The sequence below is a fragment of the Neolamprologus multifasciatus genome, chromosome 16 (assembly GCF_963576455.1).
Source record: "Neolamprologus multifasciatus chromosome 16, fNeoMul1.2, whole genome shotgun sequence".
In the NCBI taxonomy this organism is placed as follows: Eukaryota; Metazoa; Chordata; class Actinopteri; order Cichliformes; family Cichlidae; genus Neolamprologus; species Neolamprologus multifasciatus.
The window spans coordinates 21,602,268-21,622,750 of NC_140454.1; the positions used below are offsets into that span (position 1 = coordinate 21,602,268).

At 39.1% G+C, this 20,483-nt stretch overlaps 2 protein-coding genes across 7 annotated transcripts in view; both read left to right on the forward strand.

Annotated features, from left to right (window-relative positions):
• LOC146500801 (tumor necrosis factor receptor superfamily member 5-like) lies at window positions 1–8,296 on the forward strand. Of its 3 annotated transcripts, XM_085136483.1 has the most exons (9): window positions 1–616; window positions 2,063–2,128; window positions 2,663–2,800; window positions 3,132–3,225; window positions 3,414–3,539; window positions 4,252–4,407; window positions 4,660–4,747; window positions 4,847–5,028; window positions 5,155–8,296. In XM_085136483.1, the coding sequence occupies exons 3-9, from the start codon at window positions 2,759–2,761 to the stop codon at window positions 5,163–5,165; spliced, it is 699 nt and encodes a 232-aa protein (XP_084992609.1). In that variant the 5' UTR covers window positions 1–616; window positions 2,063–2,128; window positions 2,663–2,758; the 3' UTR covers window positions 5,166–8,296. The 3 variants fall into 3 exon arrangements, with proteins under 3 accessions (XP_084992609.1, XP_084992607.1, XP_084992608.1); XM_085136481.1 differs by lacking the exon at window positions 5,155–8,296 and having other exon boundaries at window positions 4,847–5,066; XM_085136482.1 differs by lacking the exons at window positions 2,063–2,128; window positions 5,155–8,296 and having other exon boundaries at window positions 4,847–5,066.
• The window catches only part of LOC146500802 (collagen alpha-2(VI) chain-like), an 18,734-nt gene continuing 6,436 nt past the window's right edge, over window positions 8,186–20,483 (forward strand). Inside the window, exons 1-22 of one of the 4 annotated variants that reach the window (XM_085136460.1) lie at window positions 8,271–8,296; window positions 9,455–9,535; window positions 9,677–9,845; window positions 10,557–11,167; window positions 11,252–11,272; window positions 11,691–11,756; window positions 11,852–11,905; window positions 11,991–12,035; window positions 12,162–12,188; window positions 12,284–12,310; window positions 12,411–12,455; window positions 12,544–12,597; window positions 12,770–12,832; window positions 17,228–17,290; window positions 17,378–17,431; window positions 17,531–17,566; window positions 17,649–17,711; window positions 18,112–18,174; window positions 18,459–18,521; window positions 18,619–18,681; window positions 18,762–18,812; window positions 18,899–18,997. In XM_085136460.1, the coding sequence (XP_084992586.1) occupies window positions 9,683–9,845; window positions 10,557–11,167; window positions 11,252–11,272; window positions 11,691–11,756; window positions 11,852–11,905; window positions 11,991–12,035; window positions 12,162–12,188; window positions 12,284–12,310; window positions 12,411–12,455; window positions 12,544–12,597; window positions 12,770–12,832; window positions 17,228–17,290; window positions 17,378–17,431; window positions 17,531–17,566; window positions 17,649–17,711; window positions 18,112–18,174; window positions 18,459–18,521; window positions 18,619–18,681; window positions 18,762–18,812; window positions 18,899–18,997 (1,731 nt within the window). In that variant the 5' untranslated portion in view covers window positions 8,271–8,296; window positions 9,455–9,535; window positions 9,677–9,682. Of the gene's footprint in view, window positions 8,297–8,917; window positions 9,536–9,676; window positions 9,846–10,556; window positions 11,168–11,251; window positions 11,273–11,690; window positions 11,757–11,851; window positions 11,906–11,990; window positions 12,036–12,161; window positions 12,189–12,283; window positions 12,311–12,410; window positions 12,456–12,543; window positions 12,598–12,769; window positions 12,833–17,227; window positions 17,291–17,377; window positions 17,432–17,530; window positions 17,567–17,648; window positions 17,712–18,111; window positions 18,175–18,458; window positions 18,522–18,618; window positions 18,682–18,761; window positions 18,813–18,898; window positions 18,998–20,483 lie in introns of those variants that run through there. The other 3 variants (XM_085136458.1, XM_085136461.1, XM_085136459.1) reach the window with 3 other exon arrangements.

The following is a 20,483-nucleotide window of genomic DNA, read 5'->3' on the forward strand; positions in this document are numbered from 1 at the left end:
AGAGTACCAATATATATATGAGAAAAGCATCTGTTTGCTCTGTGAAGAGATTTTAAAGAGTTAAAGCTCATTTAAATTTCATTAAGACTCTCAGAATTAGTCTGCTCCAACTCATCATAGTGTATGACAGCCACTTTTACCTCACAGAGGTCATATAAAAATGAAAGTACAGTAGGAAAATATGGAGGTCTACGAGTCCCATAATGAATTAAATAAACATATCCTTAAACATTCAATCAAATGTGGCGTTAATCAATTAAAATTGGACCCAAAATTTTCAATTGCCCATAGATGTGAATGTGAGTGTGAATAGTTGTTTGGGTCATGAAACAAGCAGCTTGCCCAAGGTGTACCTTGCCTCTGGCACTATTACCCAGCCACCGCTCCCGACTTGACACTCATAAGAAACCGGCCATATGATGTCATGACGGACTGCGCGTTTGTTCTGTTCTGTATGTTCTGCGCACTTTCGCTTTCTCCCTGAAGCTTAGCCGTTGTTTTTGAACGCTTAATTTTCAAGAAACGGCAGATGTTTACTTTCCAGTGCGTCTTGAACTATTCAGCCTACGGTGGGCTGTGACGGAGACTCTGCAAACTTCGTCTTATACCGCTGACGGTAAGTTCCTTAGATCACTTCTACAGAATGTTTGGTTACAGGCTGTTAAACGAAGCAGCTATTCAGTTGTTTTTAATGCGGCTGCGGACCTTAGTGGAGAAAGCAGGTCCATAGGAAGTGAACGGTGAGTAAAACAGTAACCAAAGCCCTGTTCCAGCAATGCTTTGTAACAAGAAAAAATACAAACTTTTATCTAAACCAAACTGATCTCTGCAAAACCTTTGTCGGATACATTTTATATAATTATTAAATTTAATAGTCTGGTATTGATGACCAAAGGAAAGTTTATTTATTCTAAATCGTGGATCTAGAGAAAGTATATGATGGGTGCCAAGAGAAGAGAAGTATGGGTACTGAGAGTAGGGAGAAGGTGGAAGCGAGCCTGGAGAGGTGGGGGTATTCTCTGGAGACAGAATATGTGCGAGAATGACAGGTGAGGAAGGTGGGAAAGTGAGCATAGAGATAGTGAAGGTAGATGAGTTTAATTACCTGGAGTCAAATATCCAAAGCAATGTACAGTGCACAAGAAAAGTGATGAAGTCGGTGCAGGCAGGGTGGAGATGAGTGTTAGGGGGGATTTGTGACAGAAAGATAATAGCAAAAGATTCAGATTCACCTAACTTTATTCGTCCCAAGGGTGCTGTTGAGAGTGAGAGTGATAAGGAAGGTATATAAAATGGTAGTGAGACCTGCTATAATGTATGGTTTGGAGATGGTGGTACTGACAAAACGACAGAAGACTGAGCTGGAGAGTTGAAGATGTTAATATTGTTATTAGGAGGGAGGAAAGAGTACATCAGAGGGTCTGCTTTGAAAGACAAAGTTAGAGAGGCAGAACTGAGGATATGTGCAAAGAAGAGAAACTAGATGTACTGAACAAAGGATGTTGAATAGAAAGCTGCCAGGGAGGAGGAGAAGAGGCAGACCTCAGAGAAGATTCATGGATGTAGCAGGAGGACATGCGGAGGGTTGGTGTGTCAGAGGAGGATGCAAGGGACTGGAAAGGGTGCAGCTGAAAGAAGGTGGTGACTTGCTGTAATAAACTCAAGATCATTCCTTTGAACAATTTTCCATAAAAGTGTAGTTCTTCAGTAGTTTCTGCATATTATATGAGTCAAACAACAGGGCCCTGTTCTGAAATGATGAAATCTGAGATGACTAACTCTGAGTTTTGACTTCCTTAAGAGTTGATTAAAATTAGTTCAGTTAAGTGAGCTGATTCAAGCACATCTGTATGTAATGAGTGAAAGCATCATCAGGCAAATAAAGAGCTGAGCCCTCACTTTAATCTCGTGGACCAAGAAAGTTGAATGCTTATGGAAAATGCTTTCATGCAGAGGAACTTGCTGACAACCTGACAGCTGCCTGTCAGTGTTGGAAAGATGTATCCTATAGATTTTGTAGTGAATCCACAATATACGGTCCTCACTGTCTCTGTTCTTACAGGCTGTACACCTTAAACAAGCTGCAGGTGCAGCAGGAAGTGAAGACTTTGTCAAAGAACATCTGCAGGTAGGTTCCTGCCGTAAACCCGCTTCCTGTAATACGGACCAGGGAACCAGAAACAACAATTTTATTTTATGTCCTCTTATTCTTTATGCTACAACTTTGCTTAACACTCACTCACCCCAATATGTTGTTCCTTTAAATATTTTTTTTCTTTAACCTCCTAGGACCTGGCATCCACATATGTGGACATCACATTTTGGGTTGTCTAGACCACAATACTAAATGTTGCTCTACAAGGGCCTGATATCCACTGATATTCGTTTTTAAAATTAAAAACGAATGTCCTCATATGTGCATATGAGGCCCTTATAGGGCAAAACCAGGTAAAAAGATAATTCTTTGTTTTTACATCCATCGGGTCCCATTCAGCCCAAATAGCAAAGAGAAATTAAAAATGCATGCCATGAAAGAGTTCAGGTCTTAGGAGGTTAATTATGATAAACAAACAACAAGATACTACTTTTTAACCTGTACCGTAAGGTTTTAATATCCGCATGAACCTGGTTTCCTGCTGCTCACTTACATATTTTTTTTCAGATGTTCTCCTGCTGTTTTAGATCATACAGCTCATCTCCTTGCAAATCTCAGTGAGACGGTCTTCAGTTCAGGAAATTCTTCATTCTGCTGTATAAAATGACTTCAGGAGGAAATTCTTTGACAGCTGCAGTGTTGCTGGTAAAATATTTATCATACAAACTTACAAAAAGCTTCTTTTTTTTTAATGTAACTAATTCATACTTAATATTTAACCCACTCAGTATTTTCTGAATCACTTCTGCATGTGTTTAATTCACCTTGTGAATTACATGATATAATTTCCCATACTGTCTACTTTTCCTTTAAATTGATATCATAATCATCACTATCTTCCTTCTTCACTGATCGGCTCTCATTTTCAGGTTGTTGTGCATATCTTTCTTCTTTTCCACCTCCTGCTGCTCTCTGTTAGTTCTCAGTTTGAAGCGTGGTTCTACTTTTAAATGCATTCCTTTTTCTTTGTTTTCAGATAATCATGATGAAAGTCTTCAGTGTCCTCACTCTCTCGTGTCCTTCAACAATGTATCAAGCACAAGACCTGTGCTGTCAAAAGTGTCCTGCAGGTAAGATCCAGCTGAATGTTAGAGGCTGATTTTACTTTGGTTATTAAACATGGAGTCCTGCTCTTTACTGTCTCTCTATATGTAAAAGTTCAACTTCATACCTTTATAACTCTAAAGATTTCACAGTTTACATGAGTAAAAACGATATGCATTGAAAATAGTCTGCCGTTTTTTTTTTATTTTAACAGGAAATCGGGTCAAGACAGATTGCACAGAGACTGCACACACTTCCTGTGTGGCCTGTGAGGGTGGAACCCACATGGATAAGCCCAGCGGACTCAAACAATGCACTCACTGCACAATCTGTGACCTAAGTAGGTTTTTATTTATGAAACTAGGGAAGTTGTTACTGCATGTTCTGCTGTTAATGTGATGTAAGAATTAATACAGTTAAAGATGGTACAAAGTTCCTATTGTGAATCTGCAGGGAGTCTCTTTGACGAGGTCTTTGATTTGACATTGATTTAAAACATGTATCACTGCATGTAAATGAATGTGACAAACTGGCGACATGTTTAACACATTAACTGATTAAGTAATTATGCCTCAAGATATTTCACATGAACTCGTGATCAGCTCTCACGCTCTGCGATATAATGTTGCCTCCACTTAACTTTTGGATTTCCATCTAAATAAAATAAGCATTATTTCATTGATGTTTTTTATAAATGTATTATTTTAATTAACATGTCAAATCATTCAGTCTGTCAATTATTACAAAATTTTAGTAAATCAATCAAAATAATTTTAAGTCGCTTTTGATGAATGACATCATAATGTCACCACAGCAGTGACCCCTCTGGCTCATTCTTCACCAATCCCTAGCACCTCTTCTCTCACACCATCTCTCCATCTCTTTCTTCACCACATCCATGAATCTTGTCTATGCTCTTCTTTTCCTCCTCCTACCTGAAACCTCCATCTTCAACATCCTATGTCCAGTGTATATTCCCTATCCCTCCCTGCACGTGTAGAAACCATCTCGGCCTTGTCTCTCTAACATGTGTCCTCTCTACATGCTCACAGGTTTTGGTCTGAAGGAGAACAGGACATGCACATCAACATTAGATACAGTTTGTAAACCAGAGGATGGATTCTACTGTGTTGAACTTGCAGCTGGTAGCTGCATGGCAGCACACAAACACAGGCAATGTCAACCAGGAGAATATATCAGCCAAACAGGTTGGTTTCTTATGCTTGTAGTGTAAATAACCTGGATGAAATAATCTGTTTGTTACTTGCAGTGGTTTCTGAATGAGGTGTTATTAACTTTATAGTAAAGCTTAGAAGGATCATATTTGTATTTTTAAACAATTTTAAATCAGAATCAAAGGTGGAGTCACCTGACACGTGTAATTACTCCGATGTCACAGTCACTCACTGATCCTTCACGATGTACATGCTGAAAACAGTGTAAACATCATGTTTGTGCAGGAACAGCCTTCAGAGACACTGAGTGCTCTGACTGCAGCAATGGGACATTTTCAGATGGAACATTAAAGTTTTGCCGGCCACACAGACCGTAAGTCATAGCAGACACAGACACGTCTGATTTGTTCCAGCAGCAGTGATTGTGGCACATCTGTACATTTTCCTGTAAAGTGTCTCTCTGTCCTTCCAGATGTGAATCACAAAACCTTAAGCTGATAAGACCAGGAAATGCTACAACTGATGCTCAGTGTGAAGAACAAGATCATGATAAAGTGGTCCCAGTCATCATTGGCTGCTTGACGATTTCAGTTATTGGCATAGTTATAGTTATAGTTTTTTATGTCAAAAGAAAGACTCTGTGTCCAAAAAGAGGTGAGAATAACAGAGAACAATGATAATGGTATACTCACTGATAATATATATATTATATATATTATATAATATATATAATAATTATATATAATATAATATTTTCACACTAATTTTTTCCACCTGCAGGCGTGCTGTAACTCCAGTTGGATGCTGAGACATCATGTTTGCAGTGAACAGAAAACTACAAACTTCCCTGATTCACTGCTGTCCGAATTATTACCTGGAAACTGGACGTTATCTGAAGACAAACTACTAGAATAGACGATTCATAATCTTTACTGCATCATGATGAACAAATGGATGCTATCACGGGAAGAGTGGAGTATCTTCTAAACCTTTCCGGTGTTTTTCTAAAGAATTTCTTTAAAAAAAAAAAAGAATTTTATTTAAAAAGGTTTTGAACTTTAAAAAGTATAATGATGATGCTAACTTATAATTCAATTGAAATTGTAGGTCACAATAATTTATGTAGTATATTATTAATATATACTATAATAATATGGCATAGTAAAGTATATAAAGTCCCGGCGGGTCTTTCTACATCAGAAAAATTTCATTTTATTTTTTGGATTTTTTTATCTAAATGTGGTTTTTAATGAAGTGTTGGATAAGTACACTTGTTTTTTTCGTGTTTTTTTTTAATGGAGATTTTCATCCCAGATGTGTAACCTCAGTTTCAACAAAGTCGGGACACTGTGTAAAATGTGCATTTGAAAATAAAGAATGCAATGATTTTCACATCTTATAAACCCAAATTTTATTCACAGTAAAATGCAGAAAATATATCAAGTGCTTAAACTGAGGTGTTTATCATTTAATGAAAAATACTAGCTCATTTTGAATTTTATACCAGCACATCTCCAAAAAGTTGGGAAGGGGGGAAACAAAAGGCTGACAAGCTGAGTAGCTAGAATCCAATATCAGACAAGAATGGGACAATATTCCTCTCCCAAAGGTCCAACAGCGGGTCTCCTCAGTTCCCAAATCTTTATGGACTGTTGTTTAAAGAAGATCAGCTGAGAGTTCTTGATTATATTAGAAGATCTCTACTCATACTGAGAAACTGAGGCTGCAAGCTCATGTGTTGAGACTTGTCAATCACGGGGTAGCCACTCCTCTTAAGAATACCATATGTTTGTCTCTACAGTATCCAACGTGGTTAACTACAAATATTAAATATTTATTTAATGCAATAAAAGCATGATCCAATTTTGAAACTGATTACTGAGGTTATAGTATAACGGAGCAGTAAGGTCATTTTCCCAAAGATTTCTGTACAATTTGATTTCATTGTGCAACCAAAGTATCCCCTGCTGGCCATTGTAAGGAATGCATATTTAAGACACCGCATTAGGCTTGACATTTAACAGACACAGAGCCCACTCAGTCGTTTTTATCCACTTAAATGGTGTGCATGACTGATTTTACCTCCAGTGGGCCAAGTTTTCATGGTATAAAGTCACGGTCCAACTAATCCTGCAGACTCCAGTGTTTGTTTTGTCATCTCACAGATTATGTGACCTTATACAGCAAATAGGAAAACTTTGTCTTTATCAACTGACTGTGACATATACTTTTGCTGATGCTAGCACACCTGCAAATTATTATTAAAACTGGAAAATAATAATGAAAATATCTGCTCGTCTGCCACTTTTTTGGCCTGATCATTTCAGTCACATGACAGCGACTCCGTTCATTTAGACATGGTGAAGACGACCTGCTGAAGTTCAAACTGAGGATCATTTAAATGCCACAGTCTACCCGAGTATTGTTGCTTACCATCCTTATCTTACACCATCGTACTTGCTGTTGTTGTCCATGTCACAAAGCTCAGATCATCTCAAAATGGCATCTTGAACATGGAAAACAAGTTCACTGTAACTCAAATGGCATGTGGAGTCACCAGAGTTCAGTCACATTGAGCATCTTTGGTATGTGTTTGAACAGGACATTCACATCATGTGCAGCTGTGTGATGTAAAATGCCCTTTGTTGTAATGCCACAAAGGATTAAAGCAATTCTGAAGGCAAAAGGGGGTCAAACCGGTACTAGGTACTTAATAAAATGCCCTGTGAGAGTCTAAATTTAACGAAAAAGTTAAACTGCTTTGTTTTGACCACTGGTGGCGCTGTGGAGCAAAGGTTTGATGAGCGGGTCCACGTTCATGTGAAGGGCACACTGTGGCCAAGTGGACAGGGTGTTCTAGGAATCCATCCTACCTGACAAACCACCCTACCCTTGTTTCTGCGCATGCGCACAACACGAAATTCAGTGGCAAACCGTCCTGGCTTTATTAATGTGAGCTACAAGCATACTCTGATTGGAAAAGTTAAGTGGCAAACCGTAATACCTAATTACATTTGTGTTGGAATTACTCTGTGACAACAGAAATGTGCATAAACTACTTACGGTAGGACGTTTTGCCAAAGTAGGACCGGTGGATGCTGGCTTTCTCACTGAACTACAGGTAAAGACCAGGTACCAGGTACATGTGGATGCAAACACGCCTCCATATATTAAATATATACATTTTTTTAATTAGACCTCCCAGAAAATGGAAATAGGAACATTTCTTTAAAAACAAACAAACAACAAAAACGTGCTAATTAAAGTAAGCTTGGTGCTCGGTTTTCACATTGTCAGCATCAAAACACTCATCACTTGATTTTCCTTTCAACAGTCTGATCTAATAACTGGATAAAGTGAAAGTATGGTAAAAAAAAAAAAAAAAAAAAAGAGAGAGAGAATAAAAAAGAAAAGAATAAAGCTTCTGCACTTAAATTCCAGCATGATATTTCTCACGCTGTATAGCCTTGAAACATAAACAGAGGGGGTGAGTGTGGGCAGCTGTCTCCATGTAAGGATATGTAGCACTGGGAGCTGAGGTGTTTGTAAGGCTACCCTTTAGAGAGAATCTGCTGTGACTCTGACATTGAATCCGTCTGATCAGGTGGATAAATGGCTTATTTCAGCCTTTTCTGTTTATTCGAAACCTCTTAAGTCTCCAGACCTGTCCTGGAGACCTTGCTGATCTCTAGCTGCCAGCAAACAATCATCTGAACATCTCTCTCTCCAGTGACGCCTGCGTCTCTAGCGCTCGTTCGCAAACGACCCAGAGCTGGCCCTCCATCCCCCCTCTGATGTTTTCTTTTTGGGAACAGTCCCGCTGAGACGGGTGTGTCAGGTTTACCATCTGTAGAAATTGCTTGAATATCTTGTAGGTCTCTAATCGCAACTTGGAGTTTACTTTCTCTTTTCCGTCGCCTCGGTAAGCAGCCTACATTTTATTTTAAATTTACCGGAGATTTAAAGGGTTGTACTGCACGCTATACCGACTGATAGACCGTATAAATTAATCTTCTGGTTACCTCTTTTTTTCCCCCTACAGTTAATGTGAATTTCAGAATATATTTAGATTCTCTGTGGTGTAAAACAAAAACTTTTTTTTTACTTCTTTCAGAAAAGAAAAAGATGTTTCATCTCTGTAGTACTCCACTTAACATGACAGCATAAATTAATTTTCATTAAATGCTTATATATATTATATTGCATGTTTATTTTGAAAAGAAAAGAAAAGAAACTGCATAAAACGTGAAATTACGTTTTAAAGGTTATAATTGGCCTGTGTCTGAAATCAGTCTTCACATGTATTTCTTAACTTCTAAATGTGTATAAAGTAGATAGATTTTTATTTTTGTGTGCTTGTGTGTGGCTTTTCTGCCATTGTCTGCCTCAAGCTATGTTTGAGGCAGACAATGTGTTTAAATAAAGGATTTAACAATACAATTAACCATTGGCACAGGACACTTTGTTAGGTATAATCTGTATAATGTATAATCTAATAAAATTAAATGGGACTGCTCTACCAGAGAGTTGCGTTTCTGTCAGTCCTGAAGGTAAAAGAGGGCCTAACTCAGTACATGCAAGCTGTATGAAGTAGCATGTAAATACAGTATGATTTTAATAGAATAAAACTGTTCAGTATGCCCTCTGGGACGTGATAGAGCGGAAGCATTAAACCAAATGAGTTACATTCCATCTCTGCAACATCAACATCAGCACCCCCGCCCACAGGTTTGATTTTTATCTTGTTGTTTTTTTGTATTTGAAATTCCTGACATGAAATAGTCTGGAAGCCCCTCCTGCAGACTGAAGTTGCACTAACCAGCAGTTTTAAGCTGAGTTTTATTCATTTGTCATTTCTGATGTTGGTTTATGCTGTTAGAATTTTCCACTTCCAGAAAAAAAATTGTAAATTATCACCAGCAATAACACACCACCATCTTGTCAGCTCTTATCAAACAGTAACTCTCGTGGGATGGTAGTTCCACAGAATCTTTGCTGTTCCTGCTGATTTCAGTTTAATTAAACAGGTGGGATGAAACATGCAGTTTCAAACATTCTTCTGTCTTCTGTTTCCACACAGTGTGGTTGTTCACTGACATGACTTAAAACAACATTAAACATTCCTAAGCGCTGTGTAGACGCCTTCTGTGAACACTCACACGTTTGACAGCTATTTCCTGCATAAAGTTACAGCTTTACAGTCAAAAATAATCTCTGAAGAACAGTTTTATTCATCCCTGCTTGTCTTGTGTTGGGTTTTTCTTTTTTGTTTCTTTTCTTTTCTTTTCTTTTTTTTTTGCAGAAAAAAATGGCAATGCTTTCAGGGTTTGCCTTTGTATTGCTGGTCCAAACTGTAAACCTTCAACTTACACCTCGAGGACCCAGGCCAATACCGGGGCGAGGTGACAGTCCAGAGCCAACGGTACCTCCACTCTTACCTGAGCCCACGCCAAGACCTGAAGGCTGTGAAGGTGAAGGTTCCCTTAATTTCTTTCTGGTTTAAAATAATGGTAATTTTTTTTGTTTTTCGACTTTAATTGATTCAGCTGTGAAAGTATTTGGATCCTCTCTATACCAAAGTAATCTAGAGTCAAATGTGAGGATAAAGCTCAGCTAAATTTAGGTCAGAAGCACAGCAGCAAATTTGCAATAGAACGGCTGAGAAAACCAAAGAATGGAGCTGTTGCAATGGTACAGTTAATGTCTAGGCCTTAATCTGATTGAAATGCTCTGGTAGAAACAAGCTGTGCAGAAGGAAATGCCTGCAAACCTCAGTGAATGCAATGCTGTAAAGATAAGTGGCCAACTTTTGTCAACGATGATGTGAGAGACTGATAAAATCATTCCAAAAATGATTACTTCAAGCTATTGCTACTTAAGGTGGTTCTAATAAGGTGGTTATATTAAGATGGTTCTATAACCTGAAGCAAAGGTTCCAGCTCCTATGTGCTCTTTAATTTCTACACGATTTAGCGAACATTTTCATCATTTTCATTCTATCTGTGTAACCTGGCAAAATCAACCAGCCCAGGACACAAACTACACAGATTAACCAGCATTTTGCTGTTTTTTATTATGATGTTTCAAGTATTAAATAATTAGGATGAAAGTGATGCATTTCAGCATCTAAATACAATTTAATTATTTTTCTAATTAAAAGTAACAGCTGTCTTCTCCTCCAGCAGGTATAATCGACTGTCCCATCAGGGTGTACTTCACTATTGACACCTCAGAAACCATCGCATTGCAGGAGCCCCCACCTGGCAGCCTGGTGGAGAGTATCAGAGAATTCACAAAGATCTTTGCTGAGAGGCTGGCTGATGAGGAGTACAGGGGCCATATCCAGATCACTTGGTCCGTAGGTGGGCTGCACTTCTCCCAGAAGCAGGTGGTCTTCAGCCAGCTCACAGCCAGAGAGAACTTCATCAGGAATCTCGCTTCGATCCGATACCTGGGCAAAGGCACCTACATCGACTGTGCCCTCAAAAACATGACTCACCACATGACCCAACATTACACAGAGATGAAGGCGGTTCTCTTCGCTGTGGTCATCACTGATGGCTACGTGACAGGAAATCCATGTTCAGGGATCAAGGTGATGGCAGAAAAGGCCCGGGATCAAGGGATCCAGATTTTCTCAGTAGCAGCGTCCAAGGAGATCGACGAATTTGGAATGAGGGAGATAGCGAACTCTCCGTACGAGCTGTTCCGTGACAACTACATAGCGGTGGAAATCGTTGATGGGAAACCAAGACTAAGCACTAAAACCATTGATCGTATCGTAAAAGCAATGGTGAGCTGACGTCTTTTAGCCTTAAAATGTTGTGTCAGGTGACTCTCACTGACTGCTGTCTTTTTTCTTCTTTTTTTTTTGCAGAAATACCAAGCATATTTACAGGTAAGAAGGTTACTCATTATGTTAAGTTCCACATAATGAGTGTATGTGCAAGTAATCCCTATTAGCCACAAGCTCAGGATCCAACCTTGTCAGTTTCACACATTTTTTGTACTATTGGCTGTTTGTGAGGTCAAAGAGAGGATATGTTCCAAATATAATCATGTCAAGCACAGAAGCCCCGCCCACTTGACTTTCAAATACTCTCTTTACCAAAGACAACCAATCAGAACAAACTGCTACAAAGGGAAGGGGAAAGGAGCTAAAAAGGCTTGTTTCAGTCACTCATGCAAAGCTGCTATAAGTCCAAGACTGAAACTATGAAGTTGGAAATTAGCAGAATAGCTTCCTTTAAACAATTCTGGTATTTAAAAGGTTTCAGTCTTTTAATATTGTTTTGTTTTTCTCTTCCATCTCACAGTGTTACAAACCAAGATGTTTCGAGAGTCCTGGGCGCCCTGGACTAAGAGGTCCCTCAGGTCCAAAAGTGAGACTTAAAAAGCTGAATTAAAGTCAGTAATTTTTATTATTGCTCGTGCCGATGATTCATCTTGAAATGTGTATGTCTCTGGATCTTTATAGGGCGCAAAAGGAGACAGAGGCCCTCCAGGGCCAAAGGGTGAAAGAGGAAGACAGGTACCTAGACTTTACGTCTAGAAACCGAAATATATTTTAAAAAGTGCATTGTTATTTACTGAGTTATATATCTTTAACATTTCAGGGTGATCCTGGCATTGAAGGTCCAATTGGACGACCTGGTCCAAAGGTTTGCTGAGCCCAACTCGTTGATGATTTTATTTCATTAAAATTAATTTAATTATTTAACTGACTAATTAAAATTACACAATGTATTTTTAATCTCATTAATGTGTGCTTTTGTGCTTTTCCGTAGGGAGAGGCTGGTTTAAAGGGTGACAAGGTAAGAGTTAAAATCCTTATATTTCTCATTTCTGTTCATTTATTAAACTGAAGGAAGTGTTTTGGGGGACTAATGGGTCTGTTTTATCTCAACAGGGTGAAATTGGATTAACTGGAGCAAAGGTAAAAAAAAAAAAAAGTTTAATGCTTCATCTTCGTGCACTGCAACATCCAAAATTAAGAGCGTTTATGCACTGAAGTTCATTTTATCTCTTCGCTAAAGGGTGTTGCAGGTTCGACTGGCAAGAATGGAACTGATGGACAAAAGGTGAGTGTTTACGGTGCGATTTTTACCATAATGGTAATCTGATTATAAATATACTGATATTATATGAATGCTCCTTTGAAATCTTCAGGGGAAAATTGGACGAATTGGAGCTCCCGGTTGTAAAGGTGATCCAGGCGACAAGGTAAGTCGAGCATTTAATATTTATTTGTATGTCTTTGTTTCATTTTAACAACTTATATCAGCCATACAGCTGCATGTATTTCACTGATTCTCTTTAACATTGACTTTTTCTAGTATTGTAAGCATTTCTGGTTAAATGAACCACTGAGACACTTTTTATTTGTCTCTAATAGGGATCAGATGGCTACCCAGGAGATGCTGGTGAAACTGGACTATTAGGTGACAAAGGAGAAAAGGTCTGAATTAAATCACAATAATCTAATCATTTCGGTTCATACTGAAAGAGACAGAGTGTTAGTTAGAGTGAACAAAAAAATATATTCACACGATTGCATTTTGGTATGTGGTCAGTTGGTAATTTCAGCACTTGAGTCTAGAGTGAAGTATTCACAGTAATTAGATGGATTCTAGTGAAGTTATTTCTGTACTGTAGTGGTTGTCACATTCACCTGATAATAACAAGCCCAACCTTGGGGGGTCGCAAACCAGTGTAGTCGCAGTCCTGGATTAATGGGCGAGCTACATCAGGAAGGGCATCCGGTGTAAAAGCAAATATCCAGCTGATGCAGCGACTTCTTGGCAAAAAAAGGCAGCAGCTAAAAATACCTGCCGACTTACATGTGTTTTGGTGAAACAATCACAAGTTTCAGAGGGCATACCTAATTTATTCATTTAATTTCATCCATCCATTCGCTTCCTCTTATCCTTTTCAGAAAAGTGGTCTTGTAGTAAAGGTTGACCCTCACAAAGACCAAACGAAAATACATATTAAACCTTGTCTATCTTAAATACTAGTAGTTGGTTCACTTGACAGAACTTACTGTTTTAACCCGACATGCCAGCTTGTGCAGGCATTTGGTGTTTAATCCTAGCAGATCACAATTGAACTTAGCTGAATTGAATTGAACTCAGGACCTTCTTGCTATGCGCCAAAAGTGCTAACCACCATGCCACCTGTGGCACAGTCATTTAATTTCAACAAGTCAAATATAGGAAAGGAAAGTACTGTAACAAGAAAATAGCGTGAAGTTGTCAGTGTGTTTCTTAAAGGTGGCACAGCAGAGCCTTAAAGAACCATTTCTAATATTTCTTTAGCTTTAACAGGTATCAGAACAGCTAAACGATGTGATCTGCTAGGACTGAACACCAAATGCTTGCACAAGCTGGCCTGTTGGGTTAAAACAGTAAGTTCTGTCAAGTGAACCAAGTACTATTATTTTAGTTGGACAAGGTTTAATCTGGATTTTCTTTTGGCCTGTGTGAGGGTCAATCTTTACTTCAAGACCACTTTTCTGCCTATGTGGTGCTGGTGCTACAGCAAGACATTCATAGATGATTCACAGATACCGTGATTCATAACATTATGGACTGTTTATTAAACAGTCAAAATGTGCTCTTATTGCCAAAAGGTACAAGCACCAAGAAAGGTCAGAGAAAAATATTTAAAGACCAGCTGTTTGGAGATCTCTAAATCACCACCCATCTCCTTTAGCTTCTGCAGGTCTGGACTGTAGTCAGATAGATAATATAACCCCCAAACTCATTTTAATAACTGCTTTACCTTGAGGTTGACAAAAGTTTTGTGAGGTGAAGGAAAGAGAGAGTCTCCTTTATCATGTCATATTAAATTAGTTTCCCCCCATACACACACACACACACACACACACTGCTGCTCTGTAGATGCGCCCCTGTTTCCTGTTACGCTCATACTGCAAAATTTTGCCCAGCAGCAGCTGCATTTCTTTTTGCCTGTTTTGCGTGTTTAACCTTTTCATATCTTTTTATTATTAGATTTTGTCTTCCTTTGAAAAAGTACTCCTCATGGGAACATGCCCACAGCTAAATTGGAAAAACCTGACTGAACTTATCCTGTTGATAAGGACTTTGTGTGACTGCTTAGCCAGATTAATGACTGAAAGATATCCAGGGTATGTTGAATTTGCTTGGTAGGGCAGCCTCTTGCTGTTGTGCTAATAAGAGCTTTAGATTATGATATTATGTATATACGCCTTTCTGTGGCAACACGTTTGCCTCAAAAATGATAGATTAGGCTGATGTGTGTCTGACCGTTGATTGAAGTATAAACAGAAAAGCCCTCCACCAAAAAACACTGTCGTGTTCAAGACGAATGAGGGAACGTGAGAGCAGCTTCAGCCAGTGAATTAGTTTAACAGCTCTCATCAGTTAAGGCACTTCTGTGAGACTAAGATGTGCATTGATTTATGGGTGCATTTTAAAATATGCCTGTCACAATGGAAGCAAAAATCTAAATCTTTCAGTTTGTCTTCTTAAAGGATTTTTTTAAAAAGCTATAATTAGGTTTTTGTCTTTTTTTAAATTGATCTTAAAAATACTTGTCTGTATCGCGTGGCACGTGGTCTAGTGGTTAGCGCTTTCACCTCACAGCAAGAACGGTCCAGAGACATGCGTGTTTGGTTAATGGGTGATTCTAAATTGGGCATCGGCATGAATATTAAAACAAATGTCACAAATTCCAGAACTCCTAATCTGGACATGCATATCACAGAGAAGCTGAACCTTAGTCTGAATAGCAGTTAACATGTGGCCTAACATGTGCCACCAAACAGTATGCTGACATGTTAGCACCTTCATCGTGCTGTATTCATAAACAGGAACCCCCTCCCTTTTCCAGCCATGCAAACATAACATATGTTATGCAGTGAAATGACAGCACATAAATACAAAGAGGAAATGCTCTTTTTTCATAATTAAATCATCTGACATAGCTGACGGCTGCAGCAGCTCGGCAGACATTTTTTCGACATTTTTTTTCTTGACATATTTGTGTTTATTCTGTCAGTACATTCAACTTGTACAGCTCATGCAGATGTAACCGTTGGTACTGATGATTTCCTGAATTATGCGTCATGAATGTAGCCAAAGCACAGCTCAGACTAAATATTTGGGCTGTGTGCAGACATTCAGTCTCGATCAAAAGTTTAAGATCACTTGAAAAATGGCCCAAAAAAGAAAGAAATCATATTTTGCATGGTTGGATCTTAACAAGGTTCCAAGTAGAGCTTCAGCATGCAACAAAAAGAAATGGGGATGAGCCAAAAAAAAAAAAAAATTGAGCATACAATTTATTGAAAACAATGCTTAAACTGCCTGATCAGTTTAGGACCACACCTCAAAAACAAAAACAAAACAAAAAAAACACTGTAACTTGCAGGCACTGTGTACCCTAACGTTGTCCTGTTGGAAAACCCAGCTGTTACCACACAGACAATGTTGGTCTCTGCAACATCTGGACATAGCCAGCAACTGTTTGACACCCCGCACCTCCTGAAGCTCCATTGTTCCACTGAAGGAAAAAGCACCCCAGACCATTAATGCGCCCCCTCCACTGTGGCGCGTAGAAAACATCTCAGGTTGGATCTGCTTGTCATGCCAGCAAGTTTGGAAACCATCAGAACCATCAAGGTTACATTCTGATGTTTATGGGGCTCCAGTCAGGACCAGTAACGGCCTTAATTTGGTTCAAGGACTGTCCAGTGTCTTTACAGGCAGGCAATTGGATCCTCCAGCTCAGTGCTGGTGAAATTTCTTTGGGTCTTCCAGTTTTTGACTTTTTTGTTCCATAATGCTAGGAGTCATTTAAGAAATTCCAAATGACTGTCTTACTGCGCCCCACCTCAGCAGCGATGGCGTGCTGCGAGAGACCCTGCTTATGCAGTTCCAGGGGTGCACATAAGTGAGCTGGCATTTGTTTGAAGCCAGCTCACCTCCTGCAACCACTTTTCCAAGAATACGCGCTTCTTTTGCGGTTCTGACTTCTTCTGACATTTCTTTGGAGGTGGAGGAACACCAAAGTAATTGCTTAAAGGAGCTTGCCTCTTTGACATCTTTAAGAGTTCTAAACAAATGTCTGTCCTCCTCCAGAAAATCTTATATACGCAAACGCGCGTTGCAACTTCTTATCTGGTGTGTGTCTTTTATTTTGACCGCGCATGCGCACCTGCGGACCACTTATGTGCACCCCTGGGAGTTCAACATCCCGACCACATTCAAAAAGGGAACTTTTTTTTTGCCTTTGCCATCAGAACGTCATGACAATGTGACTACCTGACAGAAAATGACAATGAATCCACATTTTTGCACAGATTTGGCCTTTGAATGGCATGTAGTTATACATTTTTGATCAGCTGTAAAATGTTCTGTCTCGCTCCCATTTCTTTTTGTTACATGTTGAAACTCCACTTGAAACCTTGTTAAGATCCAACCATGCAAAATATGATATTTTGGCATTTTTAAAGTCTTAGATTTTTGATTGGAACTGTATCTTTGCCCATGCTCACTCGACTACAGAGTCAATGACTAGACAATCAGACATGCCCATTCTTATAAACTTACTTGATGGGGCAATCGTGGCTCAAGAGTTGGTAGTTCGTCTTGTAAACGGAAGGTTGCCAGTTCGAGCCCCGGCTCCAACAGTCTTGGTTGTAGTGTCCTTGGGCAAGACACTTCCTTAGGGACTAGTAAAGCGCTATACAAATACAGCCCATTTACCATTTTTTAGAGTTCACTGAAGCTCGGTTAATAATGTTACATTATGTCCAGTTATGTATTTTTTGTGGCTTTTCTTTTTGATTGTTTTTGCATTTGTTTAGGGTGACACAGGCCTTCCTGGAAAGCCAGGCCTCCCAGGCCCTAAGGGTAATCCAGGTCTGAAGGTAACCTTCAAATTAAAAAACAAGTGGAAAAAATACTGAGCGCACAACAAAGATTTTTCTTTACTTTAAAACTGAATGTCTTTTTAGGGTGAAAGAGGAAACCAAGGAAATCCAGGACAGCCTGGACAAAGAGGGAGTCCGGTACAGCCCTGAATTTATTTTATTTTATGATTTTTTTTACATGAGCACTAAACTGATGTTACAAAACCAACTCTCAAATTAAACTGTTAACACTTGCAGGGAAGAAAGGGTTCACCTGGGGCAAAAGGCGAAGAGGTATTTGACTCATGTTTTTACTTGAAAAAAAATCCCCATTTGGAAAATAGTTAAAAGAAATTTACTAAATAAATATTCATAGGGGAGGAGAGGAAACCCGGGAATAAAGGGATCACAAGGAAACTCTGGGCCAAAAGGGAAAAAGGTAAGCTTTTGTCATTGTTTTTTTTTAAATGAATTGTCTTATTGTATGAATGGCATTTCATTTTCCGCTTATTTTAAGCAAAATTGCACCATTTTTGCTGCTGGTTTGAAATACTGTGAAACACTGGCTTCCTGTGACCTTTTAAGAAAGATGAATTAAGAAAGAACTTTGAGGAAAAAAGTCCGAAGTGTGCTTGTGGTTTTTAATTCTGAGGAACTGAAATAGTGAAATTCCAACTAGTATAACACAGTTCTGTCTTTCAGTGGGTCATCTCAGAAAAATTCCGCAGACACTTCCCTGAGGCAGAATTATTACCTCCCTGTTACTGTTGTGTCTTGTATATATTGGGAAGTAATTAATGGTTTGGTATGAATTCTGACACATTCATTTATTTTGTGAGGGAGAACGAGGCCCGGAGGGAAGCAGAGGTCGGCCTGGGGAAAATGGACTCAAGGGCGCTAAGGTGAGGAGATCACGCTGTGGGTGGATTTTTGATGAGCAATGACTCAGAGGCTTCCCAAGAACCTGGCATGCCTTCATTAGACATTCAACACTGGAGCCATGCCTTCATCATAAAAACACTTATTTTCCAGATGAAAATATCAGAAACTATAAAGTAATTTGAAATGATTAGCTTGAAACTGCCAAATCCACATCAGTGAAACTCATCCTGCATGTGCGTGTGTGGGCTGGAGTCAAGGTCGAGTCCAGTAAAAAGGGTTGTCTGTTATTTTCTCTCTCTGACAGGGGGAACTGGGACTACCGGGACCGAGGGGTCAGCCAGGAGAACTAGGCGCCCCTGGACGAAATGTTTGTTGCTTTATAACTTTATCATCATCGTCATCATTTTGTCCTTTTTCAAGTAGATTCTTTTTTTTTATTTGAATGTTATCTTCTGTGGCTGCAGGGCACAACGGGAGATCCTGGAGATTCAGGACCAAGGGGAGACACTGGGCCACTTGGACCACAGGTAAAAAGAAAGTCTGAGCATTTCTGTTCATGATTATCAGTAAATAATTTACTCTCATCCACGTTGTTTTTCTTCTAAAGGGTGACAGAGGAAGGCAAGGTTTCAGCTATCCTGGATCAAGGGGACCGCCTGTAACAACTTTCTTTTTACCTCATAAAATGACCTGCATGTCTCAAGATGTTTCTTCTTGAGGCTAAAGTAACTCTGATATTTACAGGGAGACAGGGGTGCACCAGGTAGGAGAGGACCCAGAGGGAGCAGAGGTGACTGTGGCGCCAAAGGAGAATCTGGAAATAAAGGGCAACCAGGAGCGCCTGTAAGATGCGATTGTTAAACCACTGATGATGTACAGTTTTACTTTTATAGATGTTTGCACTCATAAACAGGACAGGACAGAGAGACTTGGCCTACACTGTTGTCCACAGAGGCTTTAAGTCAGCAAACAAACCAACGAGATCCTTGATTAAATTCATGTGGAAACTTTAAATTTCCTGTTGTCCATGCTGTTCTGCTGCAAAAAAATACCTGAAAGTTGGTCCACACACATCCCAAAAAATGTCTTCTCACCTCTTGGAGAATGTGAACCTGCAGATGGTTTTGACATCTGGACAGGTTTCACATATCTATAGGAGACTTCTGCCACCACACCTACGCTAGAGTAAAGTGAGTCCAAAATTAAGATGTTAAATGTCCCAGCCACCCAGCACAAATCATGGACCTCAATGTGACCACTTATTGTAGCAGAGAGCAGTTTCAAAGAAAACTCTTCACAAGCAGGCCTGTGGGTTTTCCTGGGACAGTGGCCTCAGTTTTTCCCATTCTGATTAAAGGTCCAGTGTACATAAGGGAGAAGAGTCAGTACGGTCCGGGGTTTAATTTTAACAGTGTCATGCACACAATTGCTGAATAGGTCATGATCTTAAACATCTGTCTTATTTTTTTGATATATGTTTAATCATCAGAATACAGAGATCTGTAATCTGCTTAGCGCAGTAGTTGAAGTTAGTGTATCGCTTAATTCTTTAAAACTAGAAATACTAGAAATTACAGAATCCAACACAGAGCAGCGAAGCACACAGCACTGTGTGACAGCACGACAAAGGGGCAAGAGTAGACTTAGAAAACAGTTGGAAGACACAGTCGGAACAAATCAGGGATAACGAGGCAGGGAATTTAAACTAGATACAGAGCACAAAACACACAAGACAACCAAATTAAGACAGGAAGCAGCTTAACATGCAGACTCACATGCAACACGAGCTGGAAACAACCACAGAGGAAAGACTCGGGGAATAGAGGAGGATCACAAAGGGAACTAATAAATTTAAACTCACCAACAGTGTTGGTCAGGTTACTTGAAAAAAGTAATTAGTAACTAATTTCTGATTACTTCCCCCAAAAAGTAATCCCGTTACTTTACTGATTACTTATTTTCAAAAGTAATTAATTACTTGCTTAGTTATTTTTAAAAACACGATTTACAACCTGAATAGGTGATAAAGCCATAGATCTTTCAGCCCAATTCTACTTTTTCTGCATAATCCATCATACAAAATGTAATCAAATGGAAACGTCTCTTTTTTTAAAACTTGTTTTATTAGTTTTAATCTTTTAACTTTATGCATCAAGCAAAAATTAAATTATATCCACCATTCTCTGACTTGAAGAAATTAGTTTAACATTTAAACCTGTTTTCTGCACATTCCAGCACATAAAATAAAATAATTTTTGTGTTTACATTCACTCTTTCAAATAGATGCAAGTAAAACACAGCAGAAAATAAATAAAATCAAAGACTAGCG